Source organism: Mastigoproctus giganteus, chromosome 9 (genome assembly GCF_048544385.1).
Source record: "Mastigoproctus giganteus isolate SK-2022 chromosome 9, ASM4854438v1, whole genome shotgun sequence".
Lineage (NCBI taxonomy): Eukaryota > Metazoa > Arthropoda > Arachnida > Uropygi > Thelyphonidae > Mastigoproctus > Mastigoproctus giganteus.
The window spans coordinates 128,479,471-128,501,110 of NC_143583.1; the positions used below are offsets into that span (position 1 = coordinate 128,479,471).

At 37.5% G+C, this 21,640-nt stretch overlaps 1 protein-coding gene across 1 annotated transcript in view; it reads left to right on the forward strand.

The window, feature by feature from the left end:
• LOC150080720 (phospholipid-transporting ATPase VA) overlaps window positions 1-21,640 on the forward strand; it is a 380,422-nt gene that overhangs the window by 214,591 nt on the left and 144,191 nt on the right. Inside the window, exons 6-7 of the mRNA XM_090381627.1 lie at window positions 3,759-3,890; window positions 13,481-13,611. Coding sequence (XP_090237753.1) covers window positions 3,759-3,890; window positions 13,481-13,611 — 263 coding nt within the window. The remainder of the gene's footprint in view (window positions 1-3,758; window positions 3,891-13,480; window positions 13,612-21,640) is intronic.

Below are 21,640 nucleotides of genomic sequence, written 5' to 3' on the forward strand. Positions count from 1 at the left end.
AAAGTGAAAGAAATCCCACCTGAAGGCGTATCATTTTTACAGTGTTTCAGAGATCCAAATCAGCATGATGAGGAAGTTAAACAGGATTCCACAAGATAGTTCCACAGAGCCATACAAAAGGTTCACAGATTGCGCAAATAGGTGTATCAAGTTAAAGGGATGTACTTTGAAGATTAATTGGTAATAAAATTTTTTCCTTGAGATTCCAATTTTATGTATGTGATCCTAAAACTTTTTAGACACCTTTTAGAAAGGAAGGCTTGTCCCGTCGTTTATTCTATGCTTCATTCTAGCAATTCTTTTTTTTTTTTTTTTTTTTTTTTTGTTTGTTTGTTTGTAATAAAAACCATTGTTGGAAGATAGTGTCTATATCCATTGTTACTGTTACGTGTACATATTTGTACATATTCATCGTGCTGTAAAAATAAAAAAATAAAAATGTCTACAGTTGTTTTGAAATGTAACAGCTATGAACATGCAGATTTCAATTGGATAAATGTTATATGGTAGGTGTCGACATTCTAGTTCCTATCTAACACTGTACTGGACTATAGAGAGGTGGTTTTGCCAAGAACAGTAAGTGATCTCCATGATATCTTGGAAATGACACTTTTAAACCAAAAATACCCCAGAGTATTTTCATCTTATTTTTCCTCATGCATTCAACCTGTTATGTTCCATGTGTGATTTACTCTATGTCCTGTGTGTGTGTGCACAAAAATAAACTTTAATTAAATAAATAAATAAAGGAAAAAAATTTAAAAAAAAGAAAGACAGTAAAGCAAGCATTGGTGGCTGCAAAGCATTACCTACTACATGTTGTGGAAACAAAACTAGAACATATAGAGTAATATATGCCAGTTGTATGGCAAATCAAGTAAGTACCGAATAAAATGTAAATCATCACATAACTATGAAGGGGAGATGGGAATAAATTGTGACCGAGTGTTGTGTAAGTAATACGATGCTAAGAAAGCTCTAGGTCTTGATGGTATTTCTCCACTTGTTCTCAAAACCTGTGCTCCTGAATTTACGCCTGTTCATTGCCGCCTTTTTTCACTTTCTTATTCCAAAGGTGTTTTTCCTTCTGCTTGGAAATTTGCTCATATCCAGCCAGTTCCTAAAAAGGGTGACAAATCCCTCCCATCCAATTATCGTCCCATTGCAATTACTTCTGCTCTTTCTAAAGTAATGGAGAAATCAATTAACCGCCAACTCTTAAACTACCTAGCATTAGCATTAGTAGAGGCATATGATGCAAGAAAGCAAGCTTATTCAGCATCAGCCAAAAAAAAAAAAAAAAAAACACCACTCCCATTTCACCCCTCCGTTCGCTCGAAATACCTGTCCAGTTGAGCCTTAAATTTGTTTAGGCTATCAACTTCAACAACAAGTGATGGAAGTCGGTTCCACCAACCAACCACCCGCTGGCCAAAGGCAAATTTCCGCACATCTATCCGACATCCATCCTTCCTCAATTTGAATTTATGCCCTCTGAGCTGATTATTCTGAGCAGGATGAAGAATCCCATTGGCATTGAGCATGCTCAAACCATTCAAAGCCTTATACACCTCTATTAGATCACCTCACCGGTGCCTAGTCTCCAGACTCTGCAATCTGCAAAACCTAAGCCCCTCTTCGCAAGAGCAACCCCCTGCTCCACCCACCAACCCCGCCTAGAAACCTTCCATCTGATAAACAATCGGCAGTATGGATTCCGTCAGTGTCGATCCACTGGTGATATTCTGACTTATGTTGTCCATTTATGGACAAATTCAATGGAAAGGTTTGGTGAAACACAAGCAGTTGACATCTCATAGGCTTTCGATCGTGTTTGGCATAAAGGTCTTCTAAACAAGCTTCCATCTTATGGTTTGCCAACTGTTTTTTGTAATTGGTTATCCAGTTTTCTCTCTGATCGCTCACTGAGGGTGATGGTAGATGGCTCTCTGTCTTCTAACTTCTCCACTAATGCTGGTGTCCTCCAAGGTTCAGTTCTTTCCTCCACTCTTTTCATCTTGTATATTAATGGCCTTCTTCCATTGACTGGAAATCCTATCTATAGTTTTGCCGATGATAGCACATTGTATTCCACTTTCCATTTTGAGAAACCTTGCCATGCTGAATCAGCTTCAACTTCTCGAAAATCCACTACCAATTCCTTAAATGCCATTCTCCAGTGGGACAAAGGCAACTTAGTTGATTTCAAAATCTCAGTGTCTTGTCTTGTATTTTGCAAAAAGGATTCTTCTGCTCCTATACTTATCTTTGGTGGCACTCCGATTTCTAGGAAAGATGATATATCTCTTTTGGGGATTACCCTGACTTCTAATCTCTCTTGGCACAAGCACATTACAAATATTGCTTCTTCTGCATCTAAAAAGCTTGGTTTCCTCTTTCGCTCTCGGCGTTACTTTTCTTCCAAACAGCTGTACAAATCGCAAATCTGCCCCACCATGGAATATTGTTCCCACATCTGGGGGTGGTGTCCCCAAAACCTCTCTCAGGTTGCTAGATTCCATTCAGAAGAGGGTAGTTAGGTTAATTAATGACTCATCTCTAACATAGTCTCTCCACTCTCTGCCTCATAGACGTACTATTTCTGCTGTATGCCTTTTCTACAGATACTTCCATGGGCACTGTTCTTCTGAATTGGCTTCTATAATTCCCGCTCTCTCTTTCAAAACAGTCTGAACACGTGCCGCCACTAGCCAACATCCATTTACTGTCCAACTTCAAACTTACAGAACCAGCTTTTCATCTTCCTCATTTATTCATTCAACTGCCGTTTTCTGGAACAGCCTTCCTTCATATGTATTTCCTGAAAATTACAGTCTACAGAAGTTCAAGTCTAATGTCAACAAATATCTTCTTTCATCTTCTTAACCTCTAACCCAAGCATGGTACTAAGTACTATAGGTTCTAATACCTCTCGTGTTTGGGGTTTTCATTAAAAAAAAAAAAAAAAAAATACATTCTTAAAAATAAATTAAAAGAAATAGCACTTAATACAAATTTAGTGGCACCCTCCCTTGATGACACAAGTCAGAATTGCATGAAATATCATTATAAATGGAGACAAAAACCAGCCATTATACCAACGGATTGACCCCATCTCACCAGAAAGCTGCAAGGCTAATATTAGCTGTAGAATCATTCCATTTCAAACATTAAACAAATCTACGCATTGTGCATTGCCGACTTGACAGTCACACTGTTCAACCCACCAATGCAATAGATCTGACTAATGGTCCCTTATGTAGTAAACAATTGTACTGTAACAGCTCAGAGCACTTGCAGTTCAACTCCAAGCCACTGACAAAGAATATAAGTTAAATTAGAGTATGAAAAGATAAACTGAATTATAGATGCATTGACATCTAAACCCACAACTAACCATGTAACATGCAGAAATAAACTTAGAAACTTGTAAGAAAAGTTTAATTTAGAATTTAGAAAATATTTAGACTTAAGTTGTTTTTTAATCTAATATACTAATAAGGATTTTATTCTAATAAATATTTTGTACTATTAGAATTTGTAGACACCTCCATAGCCAGGTGGGCAGGAGCAGCAGTGCGTAGCACATGCTTCTTGATTAGACCAGGGTTCAAGCCCGTGACCACCAAATATGGAGGATGTGGAAAGGTCAGGGAATGACCACCGCATATCCCCGGAGCAATATGGCCTTAGTTGCTAATGCTCCTAAAAACCAAAAAAATAAATAATAAAAATAGAATTTGTATTATGTGTTATAGGTCATGAAACCAAAGCAATGCTGAACAATGGTGGACCAAGATATAAGAGAAGTACTCTAGAAAAATTCATGAACAGAGATATTGTGTGGTGTATTGTCATTCTTTTCATTCTTTGCTTTAGTGGAGCTCTAGGTAAGATTTGTTGTTTATTGATATATTTTGACTTGACTAACCATAATTTGAATTGATTTTCACTTATGATTTCTGGGAAATCAACCGAAAATTACATATTTAGCAGCACATTTGATATGCTGCTGTTTTTACAGCAGAATATCAAATGAGCTTAATTGAATTTTGATAAAAGTTGGCATAGAGCATGTCTCTGGCATGTGATCCTCTGCTTTCCCTGTCCTTCCTATGGATAGTTTGTGTATTATGCATGAATAGTGTATTCAGTTTCCATGGTTTTAGTATAGCACAAATAATGTCAAAAGTTGTTTTTTCTGTTTCATGTGTATTTGTTTGCTTGATACCTGTCCTTGTAGCCTGCATTAAAATAACATAAGATATTCTCGTAGCCTGCTGAATGATTAGGGATTGCATATTACGTTTATTGTTATATTTTTCTGTTTTGAACCAAAAAGGTCAGTAGGCTACTGTTTTCATGAAGGAACTTCTATATATTATACTGAATCACACCTACTTAGAGTTGGCAGATTAGTTTATTCTTCCTAACTTGAAATTTATTGAACTATGCGAACATGAGAATGGTCAAATGTTTATGGCTCAGACCAGCATTTCTCAAACTTTTTTTTAATCACACCGTTCATCTCACAATATATTTACAGAACACTTACGAAACACAAGTTTAGTGGTAGCCAAAGAACTGTTTCCTGAAAGAGGCCTCTGAGGTCGGGAAAATTCATGTCTAGGAAATAAGTGAACTCGTACAAGAGAGCGTCAGCTCCCTTCCTCAACAGTGATAAAACTTCCTGCAACATCTCCTTATGTAACAGGCTCACGGTACCTCCACACGTGGTATCCATTAAATGAATTTTACTGTAACTAAAGTTTTTTACAAATAAATATCAGAAAACTAATTATATAATTTACTACAATTTACAATAAACTTGTGGCTGTATATTACGGAATGCAGATACCCCCAGAGGATCCTGGACAGATATAGTAGAGGAGTGTCTGAACGTAGGAAACCATTCGTTCCAGTAGCCACCGCATACATCCCCTACTATTTGGGCCTTACTGAGCATCTAACGAGAATTTTATGCGGTTATAAGACGCGCTGTGTACAGCTTCCCGGGCGGAGGCTGTACACAGCTGTGTCCCAGGTGAAAGACCGTATACCAAAAGACCTCAGTAGTGGAGTTGTATACAGAATAGAATGCCCGGATTGTGGGGAGTGTTATGTGGGGGAAACAAAACGACGGCTCAGGGATCGTTTGGGGGAGCATTTAAATGCTATAAGGACTGCCGATTATAATAAGTCTGCTGTGGCCGAGTATTTTTGGGAGAAGCAGCATCAAATCTTTCCAGAGGATGCGATTATCATGGACCATGCACATGGGTACTGGGAGTGTAAGTGGCTAGAGGGTTTACAGATTGGCTCATCCAGTAAGAATACCATGAATAGAGACAGAGGTATGCACATACATCCTATTTTTAAAGCAGTTGTCCTAAGTACAGATGAACGATTTTGTTTGCCACGTACCCGAGCCATTTCTGCTTCCAGTTCTGCCCATGCGCCGAGGGAACCACGTGGAGGGATACCACGTGTGGAGGTACCATGAGCCTGTTATATAAGGAGATGTTGCAGGAAGTTTTATCACTGTTGAGGAAGGGAGTTGACGCTCTCGAAAGCTTCAGGTTTTTTAGCACTTTTAATCTTTATATTTTAGCATATTTTATAGTAAATGATTCTATTATAGTTTTAGCATTCCGTAATATACAGCCACCAGTTTATAGTAAATTATATAATTTGTTTTTTGATATTTATTTGTAAAAAACTTAGTTACAGTAAAATTCATTTAATGGTTGGTGTATGAGTTCACTTATTTCCTAGACACAAAGAACTGTTTGCTAATATTTTATTACATACAATGCACTGTGAATCAAGAGCATCTTTATTTCTGACACATTTAAAGCTGAAATTCAAATAACTATCATTATACTTACGTTTTGGTCTTTTATTTGTTGGTTCCTGTTTTTTCACTTTGTATTTTGGGGAACAAAAGGCTGCGATTGTTCATCCTCACTTTGAAGTGTGACAATATTATGTTTGTTTTCATCGACCATAGTTGCAATACTAGAAGTACTTGCTTCTCGTTTTAAAGTTCCTTTTTTTTTCAACGACAAATCCATGGTCATTTATTTTAATAATAATATTTTGAAATTAGCATTAGTAGCATTATGTAAGAACGCAAGCTTATATAGCATCGGCCAAAAAAAAAAATCCCTTCTCATTTCACCCATCCATTCATTCCAAATGTTTGTCTAGTTCTGCCTTGAACTTATTTAAGTTTGTGACCTCCACTACAGCAGATGGAAGTTTATTCCAACTAACAACCACCCGCTGGCTAAAGGCAAATTTCTGCACATGTATTCTACAATTGTCTTTCCTCAATTTGAATTTATGTCCTCTCAGGTGAGTAATCTGAGCAAGAGGAAGAATCTCATTAGCATTGAGCTTGCTCAATTCATTCAAGGCCTTATACACCTTAATTAGATCATCTCACAGGTGCCTAGTCTCCAGAAGCTGCAATTAGTAGAACTTAAGCCTTTCTTCATAACACCGACCCTTTGTTCCACTCACTAATCTCGTTGCCCTTCTCTGTACTCGTTCCAGCAGCTCTACATCCTTCCTAAAATAAGGCCTCCAGACCTGTATGCAGTTTTCAAGGTGTGACCTGACCATTGTCTTATACAAAGTGATAATCACCTCCTTATCCTTGCTAAAATTTGCTCACAGATGCTCAGAAAACTTCATATCTGACTGCACAATTACCCCCAGGTCTTGTTCATTTTCCACTACTCTGAGTGTAGTATTGCACAGTTGGTATGATATTCTGTGGTTACTGCTACCCATATGCAGTACTTTGCATTTGTCAATGTTCAAATTCAGTTGCCACTTCTCAGCCCAGCGGCCCAACTTTTCTAGATTCTGTTGCAGTAGCGTACTGTCATTGCTGTCATTAACAACCCTACCAACCTTCGTATTGTCTGCAAACTTAGACATTAACCATGATATTACTTCATCAGTATCATTGATAAATACCAAAAACAACAATGGGCCAAACACTGAACCATGGGGGACTCCACTAATAACATGACTCCTTGAAGAGCAGCATCCCTTGATAACTACTCTGTCTTCTCCCACTCAACTATCCTTTTATCCATTGTAGCAACTTGCCCTTAATGCCACACTACTCCAATTTGTACAATAGTCTTCCATGTGCCACAGTATAAAAAGCTTTCCTAAAATCCAAGTATATGATATCAAAATTATTCTTTGCATCCAATTCCTTTGTGATCACATCATGGTATCCAATCAAATTAGTCAGACAAGACTTCCCCTTAACAAACCCATGCTGCGTCTTAAATATAGCTGCAGTCTTGTCTAGATGATCCTGCATCGCTTCCTTAACCAGTGAATCCATTATTTTTCCCAGAACAGAAGTTAGACTGAGTTCTGTAATTACCCATGTCACCCTTTGATCCTCCTTTGTGAATTGGGGACATATTTGCACATCTCCAGTCCATGGGGAATCCAAGGAAGCTTTCATAATTATAACTAAGGGTTTGCTTACTTTCTTTGCCACTTCCTTTAATATAACTGGATAGATCCCATACACCCCACATACCTTTCTTATATTCAATTTCAACAATTTAGCTCCCTGCCAGAGTTTGATAAGCTTTTGGCCTCCACTTCCCTACAGACCTTCTCATGTGTGAATGTAGATGCAAAATATTCATTCAGTTTGTCAGCTATCTGAGGAGGATCATCAACAATCAAACCACCAACATCAAGTGTACCAATCTGATTCATCCCCTTCCTTCTAGAGTTTAAATAAGTAAAGAACTCTTTGCTGTTTTTCTTTGCATCCTTTGCCAAAGATTTCTCGTAATCTCCCTTTACTTGCCTAATGTCGTTTGTGACTTGATTACATACTATCTTATTTCTACCATAAGCATCTGTGTCTCCTGATAATTTATTTGCATCCCATGCATTTTTCTTCTCTGCCACGAGTCTCATTAGTTCATCTGACATCCATTTAGGCCTAAACCTTGAACAGTATTTCTTAATCGGTATGAAAAGCCTAATAGCTTCCAAATTACTTCCTTGAATGCTTCCCATTTAGAATTTGCTGTTGGTACCATCATCAGTTGGTCCCACTCTATAGAATTTAAAAACTCCTGAGACCACTCTATTCACCTTTACGAAAGCTAAAACCCTTCCCTTAACCCCTCATGGTAGTTTCATCTTTACGTGCTGATAATTAGCTAAAACCCGTGTACTCCATGCTAAATCGCATACGAATGGCATATTAGATCAGTGCATTGCTACTTTTTCGTAGATGTTATTACCTCTACACCTACTTCTCTATGTAAAAAGGCAGCCAAAATAAAGTATTCAGTGGTCTATTTGATTATTAGTCGATGCCAGTATATTAATTTTAAATTTATTTTTAATAACCTAAAAAAAAAAAACAGTTTGGGGAAATGCTGGCTTATACAAAAAGAAATGTATGTGTGTACATCCATTGGCTTGTAGTGTTATTTCTTTCTAGCACTTAGCTGAATTTTCTTTTCATTAGGGCAAGAAATTTGTCCCCAAGAACAAGTCAGTAGCAGGCACAAGATTATTGCCTGCATATTCATTAAAAATACAGAATTCAAGCATAGTCATGAAATAACCACAGAGAGAATGGGTAGTAAAATAGGTCTACAAGAACATGGGTTGAGAATATTCCTTGGTCAAAATATGACCCTGTGAATTTAGAAGTGGCTAAGATAGTTCCAAAGGTGTCTCTGCTCCTGTTGCTCTTCAGTGATAACCTAGAAAATGCATTGCCCTAAATAATATGGTGATGCGGGATTTAATGGATATGAATCAGAAGTATTGCATAACTTTAATGTCTTTCTTGGATTTTTCAAATTTCTGTGCCATTTACTGTATCATTGGTAACCACCACCACAGAGGTAGGGGCAAATAGCCAGGGGAGGAATATGGTTTAGCAAATATAATTGATTTTCTGTGGTTGTTAAAGGTTAGTGGGAGGTATCCCAAATATTATGGGGTATGAAATGAGATGACAGCCTCATTTTTGCTAATCGCATTGCATATATAAATACAAAGACTTACATAACCTTGTGGGCCACAAGACAAGAGCTGGTTAGGATCAGGAATCTCCAACTACTTCCCAGGCATGTATAAAGCATGCTAATAGCGAAATATCTTCCCAGTACTCTTCTACACATCCCGGATATCTGCCCTCCCTTACTAGTGTGATAAAATCTTTCTGAATTCTTGAGTAATGGATCTTGAGAGGGTAGGTAAGTAGGTCTCCTGCCAACTGGTTACCATCTCAATATCCATAATGTTACCACACTTGGAAATTGACCTTGGGCCCTTATAGTTGAATCCAACTATGCTCAACCAGCAATTGATAGGAAGAACAGGTACATTTCCCTTTTGACAAATGAATAGAAAACAACAGACTATCATAAGAAGCACTGAAATTTACTTATTTCAAAAGAGTAGCCAGAATAACTTAGGAAAATGTCAACAGATGTTTCCTCTCTAACACAATGCCTCAAATGAGAAGTAAAGAGGTTGTACACCAACAAGCATACAAAACAAATCAGTGGACGTATTGTACTGGTTGATATAAATTTTGCTAAGTCCAAAAAAAAAAAACTAAGCAATTGTACATGTTTATAAATAACACAGATCAATAAGTATTATTCATCAGAATAAAATATACATGTGTGGACTAGGTAGATCTTTTGATGCTGATTCCAAATCTCTGTTTTTAGTTTTATCTACCACATATAGTTTCTATGATGAGACTGATTATACCATGCACATACCTATTCAGATATGTGCATGGTATAATCAGTCTACACACATGTAATTATTATTTATTTATTATACCAATTCTGGTACCTCCCCATAATGTGACTAAATTATTTAGAAAGTGAAATGGAATGTGATGAAGTGCAATTGGTGGACACCTAAGACTTCAGCTGATCCTCAGTACACACCCGTCGAAGAGAAAATGGAGATGTTTACCTAAGATGAGTTGAACCACCTCGTTAGAGATCTAGCTCTCCAAAGGTACAGCTGAACTTCTTGACTCGAGACTATAGCAGAAACACATAGTTAAGAATGTTAAAATTTTTGACTATCGGAAAAGAAACCAAGCTCTGGTAGCACTCTATACAGTAAACAGTCTGCTCTCTACTGTCATGATAACAAAGGAATTTTTTAGAGAATTGCCACAAGTACACATTTCGTCTGAATGGTGCTTCTTCATTAACTCTTGTGAAGTTTGAAAGCTATTCTTTTGCATAATGGGAACTTAAATCCTTCTATTTACATTGCCCATTTTGTGTATCTAAATGGGACGCTATAATATTATTATTCTTATTAGCTACATGGTGCAAGGAAGCCTGAGGCTTGTGCTGCACCAGCCAAAAAAAATTCCCAAGTTACCCTGAGAGAGAGAGAGAGTCGAAAGTAGAAGGGAATCACCAAGAAAGAGAAGAATGATGATATCCAGCTCAGGACCCTGGATGTGCCAAACCCATATGAAGACATTACTTGAAGCAATATGATACACCACTCCTCAGTAGAATATCTGTAGTGACCTCAAAGTCACTGGTATATTAATAGGCATGCAAGGAGGATTCATAAAATATTGTTGTTTCCTATGCCTGTGGAACTGCTATTCTATTGTAGGCCATTACTTCAGATATGGATGACCTCAAATAGGCACATACAAATTTGTATAAGCCAGAAATGAGTGGTGAGCAGTATATTCCATTAGGGGATCCAATGAAGATTTTCTTTCTCCACCTCTCCATTGTGCCTCCATAGCCAGGTGGGCATATGCGTAGCACACACTTCTTGATTAGACTGGGGTTCGAGCCCATGACCACCAAATACGGAGGATGCGGAAAGGTCAGGGAATGACCATCGCACATCTCCGGAGCAATTTGGCCTTAGTTGCTAATGCTCCTAAAAACCAAATAACAAACAACCACCACCTCTCCATGCTAAACTTGGCCTGATGAAGAGTTTTGTGAAAGCAATGGATGAGATGAATTCAAGAGGATAAGGAATTCATTATGTGAGTGAGAAATTTCTCACTCACATAATAAAAAATGGAGCCTCAAAGCAGAGAGCTTCTGATTTGAGGCTCTAAAGATGCCTCAGTATATCAGAATTGAAAGCATTGAAGGCTTTCAAATGGCTTTGTGGAACTTTTTGAATAACCACAAGGTCTCATATATACAAAGATAATTAGAAAGTGCTTGAAGAAATGGGATATTATATGTTGCTGAAACTTAATTTTTTGCATTCACATTAGACTTCTTTCCTGAAAATGTTGGCACCATAAATTGGGGATGGGGGGGGGGGGGGAAGATAATTCCTTCAAGACATGAAGTCAATAGAAAACTGCTACCAAGTTTCCTGGAATGAGTATATGTTGGCAGGCTACTGCTGCATGTGACATTGCAGACAAAGTGTACTAAAGGAAACCATCCACATGGCATTTTTAAATTGTACGTGTCTTTTACAATAGTGTACTGTATTATTTCAACTATGTTTATGAAGAGTATTGGGTTGGTTCAAGCTGGTAAAGTGATAAAAATGTTATTGTAACCAGTCTCATGTCTTTTGTAATGATATTGCCTTAATTTACGTTCACTGTATTATCAGCAGTTGTATGACAAAACCTTCATGTGCTAGAAGAAAAGCTGAAAACATATTTGAAATCTGGGCACAAAACTTGTTTGGAAAAAGTGTGTTTACATTTTTGATGGAAAAAAAAAAAAGTAATTTTGTTGATCAGTATAAGCTGTAAACATATACTGTTAATAAGCAAAATAAATTTATACATGGCTGTCTTAGATAAACTATGTATATCTACTCAGAACAAGCAAATAATAATATAATCTTTATAACCTGTGATATATATGTTTCTGTTTGGAATTAAAGCTGTAGTAAGCCCTGATAGCTGTCAGCTGTACAGGAAATGTGCCCATTATGTGTACAGTAAACAGAATAATAATAAAATGTTGGTAGAAGTGCAGAAACAAAACATGGTAACTTGGATCATTTCTCAGTTTTTTTTATCAATTAGATCCATCTGATTACTTTAGTTGTGAAATGTGGGTTCGTTGCTCCAACCCTGAAAGAATGATGCAAAAGAAAGCATGGGAGAACGAAGCCTAACAGATTTAAGGTGCAAAATTCAGTGGGTAAATTGATGTCATGACTGATTTTTAGTGATTCTAATGGAGTTATGCTTATTAACTATCTGAAATAGGCATACAGTATCCTGGTAGTAAATTATTATGAACTGATACATAAATTGAGCAATTGCCTACATTTGCATGTGTGCTGTGTTCACAGCACACACACACATACACACTAAAATGGCATATGAAAATGGGGCAGCATCCAAACACTTATTATTATTATTATGAGCTATATGGTGCAAGGAAGCCCGAGGCTTATGCTGCACCAGCCAAAAAAAAAAATTCCCGAGTGTTACCTGAGAGAGAGAGAGAGAGAGAGAGAGAGAGAGAGAGAGAGAGAGAGAGAGAGAGAGAGAGAGAGAGAGAGAGAGAGAGAGATAAGTAGAAGGGAATCACCAAGAAAAAAAGCCAAGCCCATATTCACCAGATGTGAGCCCCCACAAACTACTGTTTGTGGTTACTGTTGAGTAAAAAAAAAAAAAATGTTCCACTAGAAAGCAGATCAGATGAACAAGCTGAATTGCTGATTAATGCAAACAAACGTATCCAGTTGGATTTCGCTAAGAGTTTTGTGCATTCAGAATGTATTAAGGGTATTTGGGTGCTAGCTCCCTCAAAAAGAGAAATTTCTTCTTCTTCTTACCATTGGGAAACATTTTGTTTTGAAATATTGTCAGGCCACTTATAGCTGTCAGCATACCAAAAAAAAAAAAAAAAAAAAATTCACTCTTCTTCCCTAAAAATGTAGTTATCAACCTTTGACCACTCCATTAAATTTGGCTTCCTGCCTCTCTCTCCACACACACACACACACACACACACACACATTGGTCCTACATATTGTTTATATTGGTTTGGTAGAGAAGTTAGCAGTCAACAAACTATGTGACTTCTCGAGGCTAATTATGTGCTCTGATGATTTTACTGAGATGCAAATTCTTAGTGGCCAAGTATAGACCTTTGCTCTTTTCCATTAAACTTATCAGTAAAAAGTATAAAACTTTTCTAAAAATTATGTAATTGCCACATTCAATACATGGTGCAAGTTATAAGTAATTTTTGACTCTGTTCGAACTTTGGGGAAAATGAATAGCATGATATGTAGTAGCATTTTGAAGAATGTTGAATCTCTAAAATGTGAGAGAATTTTTAAAGCCTGTATAAAATTAAAGTAAATTTATTTGATAATGCACTTTTTTAAAATTTCATTTAATCAGTTAATTTGATTAAGTTAATAAAATTACATATTTTAACCTGAAAGGAAATTCTTTTTATCATAGGAAGTGGTCTCTGGTTAGCTTCCTTTGAAGATCGTTATTCTGTGCCTTTTATTGCATACAAGTCTAGCTTTTGGTATAATCCTTCCCTGGAAGGGTTTATTGCTTTTTGGACATATGTGATTATACTCCAAGTAAGTATTAGTATGAAGCAGTATATTTAATTCTTATGTAGCTTGAAGCTAGTCAGATTGGTAAAAAATCAGGTTTATTAGCTTTCAGAAATTAGAATTTATGCACTGGAACCTGGTTAACATCAAATGCTGAGAATTATAAATGATTTTTCATGTTATCTGAATTTCATGTTAACCATATTTCATTGTATGGAAACTTTTTTTGTTTTTTTTTAAATCACAGCAAAATTCATGATGCTGTCAGTAATGGATATAATTAACAAAATAATGATCACATCAATTAATGATCAAAAAAAAAAAAAAAATTTACATACCACATATTACACAGTAAATAGTATGTAATTTGTAAGTGCAATTATTTCAGTGATATTTTCTTTCTATATCAATGACATTAACTATATTTTTTAGAAAGAAAATTCAGTGGTTTTTTTTTTTTTATATAAATGGCTTTGTTGGCAGTTTTCTTTGCCACAAATTGTTCCAGAATTATCCACCATTTCATGCATATTTTCTCCACTTGGAAAAAATATTCATGAAAAAACAGCACACACACTCTTTAACATTCCAAGAACATCCAAAGCACATGGTGAGGACAACACATTATCACTATGGTCACTTTCACTTTCTCCTTGTTGTCTGGGCCTAACAATATCCATAATGTTGTTATTGGTTAAAATTGGTGCATTATCAATATGGTGCAACATAATCATAGAGGGCGATTATTGTCAACACACTTCCTCCTATCAGATAGATAGGAGGATACATACTATTCATTCTTATTTATTTATTTATTTTTTTTTTATAAAGGCACTGGATACTGGTGAGAGAGAGAGAGAGAGAGAGAGAGAGAGAGAGAGAGAGAGAGAGAGAGAGAGAGAGAGAGAGAGAGACCAAGTGAGAAAAACAGATTTAATTGTTTTCTCTGTAACAGATCACCAGGTAGCACACAACAAGTGAAGGGCCAGCTGGGCTAGCCAGGTGGGTAAAGTGCCTGCCTGGCAACCCAAAGGTCGCGGGTTCGAATCCTGCCTTGGGCTTGGATTAGAGCATAATGAAAAAACTTTGGGAGGTACATTATGGCCACAGAAGCTGATGCGCCAACAACTAACAAAAAAAAAAAAAAAAAAAAAAGTGAAGGGAATCCAAAAGTGTAAGAGACCAAAATTCCTTTTGATTTGATTCAGTGATTAGATTTTTAATTACACCCTGGTAACATGGCTGCAGTATGCGTGTGGTATTAAGTGGCAGTATGATCAAATTGATAGACTGAAGGTTTCCCACTTTCACATAGTACTGTTATCAATAATTGATGCAACTTTACATATCTTGCATAAAAAGTATTTATCCAATGCTTTATCCAATCCATGAAAATATTTGATGTCATTCAAGTATTTTATTTGCCATGTATTCCACTGTTAATTTCTTAACTCCTTTAAAACAGTGACAGTGAGGATATAAAAACTTTCCAGTCACAAATGGAGGCAACTTTTCAGAACCAGCTGAATTACAAACCTACTGTCATGGGGTGTCAAAAAAGAGTTGAGGCATGCTTGAAAAATACCTTGTTTCCTCTGCATTGTAATATACTTGGCTGCATGGGTTTTCAGTGATAAAGGCAGGGTAGAAGTTATCCAGTCTGACACCATGCTGTTAGAAACCTCCCATCTTAAAAAAAGTATGTTATTCTCTTCCTGAACCATTCCAGTCATGTTTGATTTGAACAGAACTTAATTCCCAGCTCTACAACTAATCTCCTTTTATTCATCAAAATAGGGCCAGCAATTGGAGCATTCTGTGCCCTTGCATGCGTTTCAATCAGACAAGCATTGTTGCATCTAAATCTTTGTGCTTTGCTGTATGTAAGTGCTTCCATTCCAGTTAAAACTTGCTACTCTCAAATGCATCAGTATTAGTTGAGGCATATGATGCAAGAAAGCAAGATTATAGAGCATCAGCAAAAAAAAAAAAAAAAAAAAACCATTCCCATTTCACCCATCCAGTCACTCCAAATGTTTGTCTAGTTCAGTCTTAAATTTATTTAAGCATCAACTTCCATAACAACAGATGTAAGTCTATTCCAGCAATCAACTACCTGCTGGCTAAAGGCAAATTTCCGCACATCTATTCTACAATTGTCTTTCCTCAGTTTGAATCTATGTCCCCTCAGGTTCTTAATCTCAGCAAGTGGAAGTATCCCATCAACATTGAGCCTGCTCAAACCATTCAAGGCCTTGTACACCTCAATCAGATCACCTTGCAGGTGCCTAACCTCCAGATGCTGCAACTGATAGAATTTAAGCCTCTCCTGGTAAGAGAACCCCTTTGTTCCTCTCACCAATCTTTGTTGCCCTTCTCTGTGCTCGTTCTAGCAACTCTACATCCTTCCTAAAATGAGGCTTCCAGACCTGTATGCAGCACTCAAATGTGGCCTGGTCATTGCCTTATACAAAGGTATAATCACCTCCTTGTCTCTGCTAGCAATATTCCTATATATCATTGACAAAACTCCATGACCTGCTCTGGCAGCCCATCTGCACTGCTCAGATTACTTCATATCTGACTGCACAGATGTCTGTTTTCTGGGGCAGGCTGTCTCAACGGTACCAGGGGTGCACTGCACCCGGGCTCCAGTGCTGAAGGGGTGCCTGAAAACCTGAAACTTACTTGCACATATGAAGAAAATTTAAATATGTCATATTTTTCGGAATATGAACATGTTACTGAACTCTTGTTGATGTGTGCATAATGCTTGTGTACTCTAAAATTTACTATATAAATTAACCCTTCAATTCTCTTGTGTGAACCAGGTGGACTCCACCTGGTTCCCACAAGAGTCAGCGCCTGGAGAGGGCGCTGACTCTCTTTAGAAAATACAGCTGCAAGTTACAGGCTCCGAAAAAAACGATAAATGTTTGCTTTTTATTTATATAATTGTTATTTTATATTGTACTTAATGCGTAGTCTTATAGTTCTAATTACACTGGTTATTTTTATTTTAATTTATATAAACAGTTTTTGTAGATATACGTAATACTTTATAAAACCGTTATTTCGTTTGAATATTGCAGGCATTGTTTTTGTATATAGTGATAGGGAATTCAAATTTTTAATTGAGGTAGCTAGGTAGCTCTAACGTATAATTATAGAAACAGTAATACGCTTCACTGTTTCTATTAGATAGCGTAGTATTGACATTTAATTAATTTAATTTATTGATTTTATTAATTTAAAGTATCATGCCCCAAACTAGAGCAGCAAAGCAACAGGCACAAAGTGGCAGGAGTGCTGTGACTCGGGGGAGAACTGAGGGGGGGCAATTCTCCAACGCATCACAGCCTAAAAAAAATGTGCAACTTGTGAAATGTTTGCCGAACTATGTGGAACAGAACATGATATTGCCATGGGGGATGTCTTTGTGTGTGCGCGATGTAAGGAGTGAAAGGAAATCAGGCGACAACTCAGCGTTGTTATGGGCCTATATGAGAGTTTGAAGGACAGGGTGGATGCCCTCGAAAGATCTAAATTGAGGGGCCCATCAGGCTCTCAGCTGCCCACATCAACGCCAGAGCTTGCAATTGGTCATCACGCAACACAGCGGCAACCCCCAAGGCAGAATGCGCTGGTAAACGGGAAACATCCTTTGTTAAAAGGATAGGTGGAACAGGACGAGGGTATGTCTGCCAGGGGTAAAGGTTGATGAGGTTGTAGAGCAGATATCATCTTTTAAGGGCACAAAAGGTGATATAGTTGTACACGTTGGCACTAATGATATCAAGAGTAGGAGACCGGCAGAATTACTTAACAAGTACAGGTCACTGATGAAAAAAAGCCGTGAATTAGGGTTGAATTTGAAAGTGTCTGCAATTCTGCCCAGACACGATAGGAGGGAGTATATGATGAGAGCCTTGTCGATCAATTTGGCCCTGGAAAGATTGTGCAAGGCTCAAGGGATAGAATTTTTTTCAGCCTGGACTGTACTTGTTAACAGGAGAGACTGCTTCTACGGGGATGGGATACACTTAAATAGAAAGGGTGCAAGAATATTTGCTGATGCTATCGAGGCAGTGTTGGGTGGGTCGGAAAACTGATAGTTGGGGGTTACAAGGACTAATAGTTTAACAGTAGCCGTAGACAGGGGTGAAGGTGATTCTTGCACAACTTCTATTAGAATAAGTAGCGACCTGGAGCGAGGGGTGTTGGAGGTTTCAGGGACGGGTGGCAGTCATCGTGAAACAGGTGGGTATATGGGATGTGTTAGGGTAACTAGGAGTAGGAGCATGTATACTTGCATGTATACCAATGCTAGAAGTATAGTAAATAAATTTGATGAATTTGAAGTGTTGGTCAAGACATCAAAGGCGGATATTGTTGGGATATCAGAGACATGGTGTCACACTGATATAAGGAATGCCGAACTGGAATTTGGGGAGTACAATGTGTACAGAAAGGATAGACAGGATAGGAAGGGAGGAGGTGTTATGCTGTTAATTAAGAAAAACATAAAATCAAAAGAAGTGCATCCAGTTGATATAGATGAACAGTGCACTGTTGAGTCAGTTTGGTGTGACATAAGCACTGCGAAAGCAAAAATAAGAGTAGGAGTGTGTTATAGGCCTAATGACTCGAATGAGTACAATGAACAATTGTACAGAGAAATAGAGTGGGCTAGTAAATCGGAATGTCTTATAATGGGGGATTTTAACTTCCCAGATATTGACTGGAACTTGTGGGTTGGGCACTCACACACTAGTCAGACTTTTGTGGATTTATTAGATGAATTTTTTCTGCAGCAGCATGTTCGAGAGGCAACCAGAGAAAGTAATACTCTTGATCTGGTTATCAGCAGTGATCATTCATGTATTAGGAATTTGCAGATAAAAGAACCACTAGGTGGCAGTGATCACAGTGTACTGACGTGGGATTTACTTAAAGATTTAATTACCATCAGGGGTAAAGGAAAGGGTTTTTGCTTCCGTAAAGGTGAGTACAGTGGTCTCCGACAGTTTTTAAATTCTGTACAGTAGGATCAACTGACGATGTTACCAACAGTAAATTCTAAGTGGGAAGCATTCAAGGAATTAATCGTGGAAGCTACTAAAAGTTTCATACCTATTAAGAAATATTGTTCAACGTTTAGGCCTAAATGGTTGTCAAATGAACTAATGAGACTCGTAACAGAGAAGAAAAATGCATGGGATGCATATAAATTATCAAGCGACTCAGAAGCCTATGGCAGATATAAGTTAATCTGTAATCAGGTCACAAAGGAGGTTCGGCAGGCGAAGGCAGATTACGAGAAATCCTTGGCAAAAGATGCTAAGAAAAACAGCAAGGATTTCTTTACTTATATAAACTCTAAAAGGAAGGGGATGAATCTGATTGGTCCACTTGACATCGATGGTTCGACTGTTGATGATCCTGCTCAGATAGCAAACAAACTGAATGAGTATTTTGCATCTACATTCACATATGAGGAATTATTAAGGTTTGAAAATGGCAGAAGGTTATCAAATTGTAGCAGGATACTTAATGATTTTGTAATAACTGAGAGCAAAGTGGAAGAGAAACTGTTGAAGTTAAATGTAAGAAAAGCACCTGGGGTGGATGGGATCTATCCAGTTATATTAAAGGAGGTGGCAAAGCAACTAAGCAAACCCTTAGCCATAATTATGAGAGCATCCTTGGACTCAGGGGAGGTTCCCACGGACTGGAGATGTGCAAATGTATCGCCAATTCACAAAGGGGGATCGAAGGGTGACACGAGTAATTACAGACCAGTTAGTTTAACTTCTGTTCCAGGTAAAATAATGGTGTCGCTGGTTAAAGATGCATTGCAGGATCATCTAGACAAGACTGCAGCAATAATTCAGACACAGCATGGGTTTGTTAAGGGAAAGTCTTGTCTGACAAATTTGATAGGATATTATGATGTGGTTACAAAGGAACTGGATGCAAAAAATAATTTTGATATCATATATTTGGATTTCAGGAAAGCTTTTGACACTGTTGCGCATGGAAGACTATTGTACAAATTGGAGCAGAATGGTATTAAGGGTAAGTTGCTACAATGGATAAAAGGATGGTTAAGTGCGAGAAGACAGAGGATGGTAATCAATGGGTGCTGCTCTTCTTGGACTAATGTTATTAGTGGAGTCCCACAGGGTTTGGTGTTGGGTCCACTGTTGTTTTGTATATTTATCAATGATATTGATGAAGGTATATCAGACTTAGTGTCGAAGTTTGCAGATGATACAAAGGTTGGAAGGGTTGTTAATGACAGTAATGGCAGTGTGCTACTGCAACAGGATCTAGATAATTTGGGCAGATGGGCTAAGAAGTGGCAACTGAAGTTTAACCTTGACAAATGCAAAGTACTGCATATGGGTAGCAGTAACCCCAGAGAAATGTACCAACTGTGTGGTACTACACTTAAGGCAGTAGAAAATGAAAAAGACCTGGGAGTAATTGTGCAGTCAGATATGAAGTTTTCTGAGCAATGCAGACAGGCTGCCAGGGCAGGTCATGGGGTTTTGTCAATGATATATAAGAATTTTGCTAGCAGGGAAAAGGAGGTGATTGTCCCTCTGTATAAGGCAATGGTCAAGGCCACGCCTTGAGTACTGTGTACAGGTCTGGAGGCCTCATTTTAGGAAGGATGTAGATTTACTTGAGCGTGTACAGAGAAGGGCAACAAGATTGGTGAGGGGAATGAAGGGATCCCCTTATCAAGAGAGGCTTAAGTTCTGCAAATTGCCGTGGCTGGAGACTAGGCACCTGCGCGGTGATCTGATTGAGGTGTATAAGGCCTTGAATGGGTTCAGCACACTGAATTCTGATGGGATCCTTCCACTTGTTCAGATTACAAACCTAAGGGGGCATAAATTCAAATTAAGAAAGGACAGATGTAGAATAGATGTGCGGAAATTTGCCTTTAGCCAGCGGGTGGTTAATTGCTGGAACAAACTTCCATCTGTCGTTGTGGAAGTTGACAGGTTGAATAAATTTAAGGAGGAACTGGACAGGCATTTGGAGGGAATGGTGTGATTTTTTTTTTTTTTTTGCTGATGCTGCATAAGCTCATACATTTGCTTTCTTGCATCACATGCCACTACTACTACTACCTTTTTTTACATGGCTGTACTTTTTTGGTCAAAAAAATTTTAGTGCCTTTCTAGGAAATTGTGCAGGTCTGATTCGTTTATTCTATTTATGAATAGAATTTTGAGGAGGAGCTAATCCACTTAGGAAGACTGCAGCCACCTTCCTAAGTGGATTAGCACTTAAGAATATTTTTAACGTGAGGGTGGCACAGCTCATTCTTGTCCTGTGTCTATATAAGGCAAGCTAAGTTATGAGACTTTACCTGTGGAGAATGTGCAGCAGCCTGTGGCAATGACCAGCCATTGAGTTGCTACTTCATTGTGGTTTTGCTCGTTGAATTGAAGTGATGTGCCAGTAAAATTTTCCACCGTGTATACATTAGTTGTTATTCGATAATGAATATCAAAGCTGAATCATTAGTTGATGAATAAATTTTTACTAATAATAGTGATTTTGAATAGTATTGTCATAGTGGTATAAAGGTAAGTAATTTTAAAACTATTATTATTCCACTTATTGATGCTGCACTGCAAATCGAGAATAAAATAGAGCCAATATTAATTTCTGTAAATGTTACTGAAGGCAACAGATATAAATCATTTATTCAGATCCAATTCTTCATTTCTGTATGATTTGGTCGCTCTAAATTATTTTTAACCATTTGTAGAGTGGCATCAAGATACAGTACTGTTATCTTTAAGTTTTATTACTTTAATCTCATGCCCTTATTGTAAAAATGATTTTTTGATTTATATCTATTGAGGAATTTTTGTTTAAAAATTAGATTAAATTTAATGTTTTAATAGAAAATTCGAAAATTGTAGATCTCTTAAAGTACCATTTATAACTGACACGATATAATAGCGTAGCTTAATTTAATTTATTATGATACTCACCTTTTTATAATCTGCATTGATGTTCGAATAAA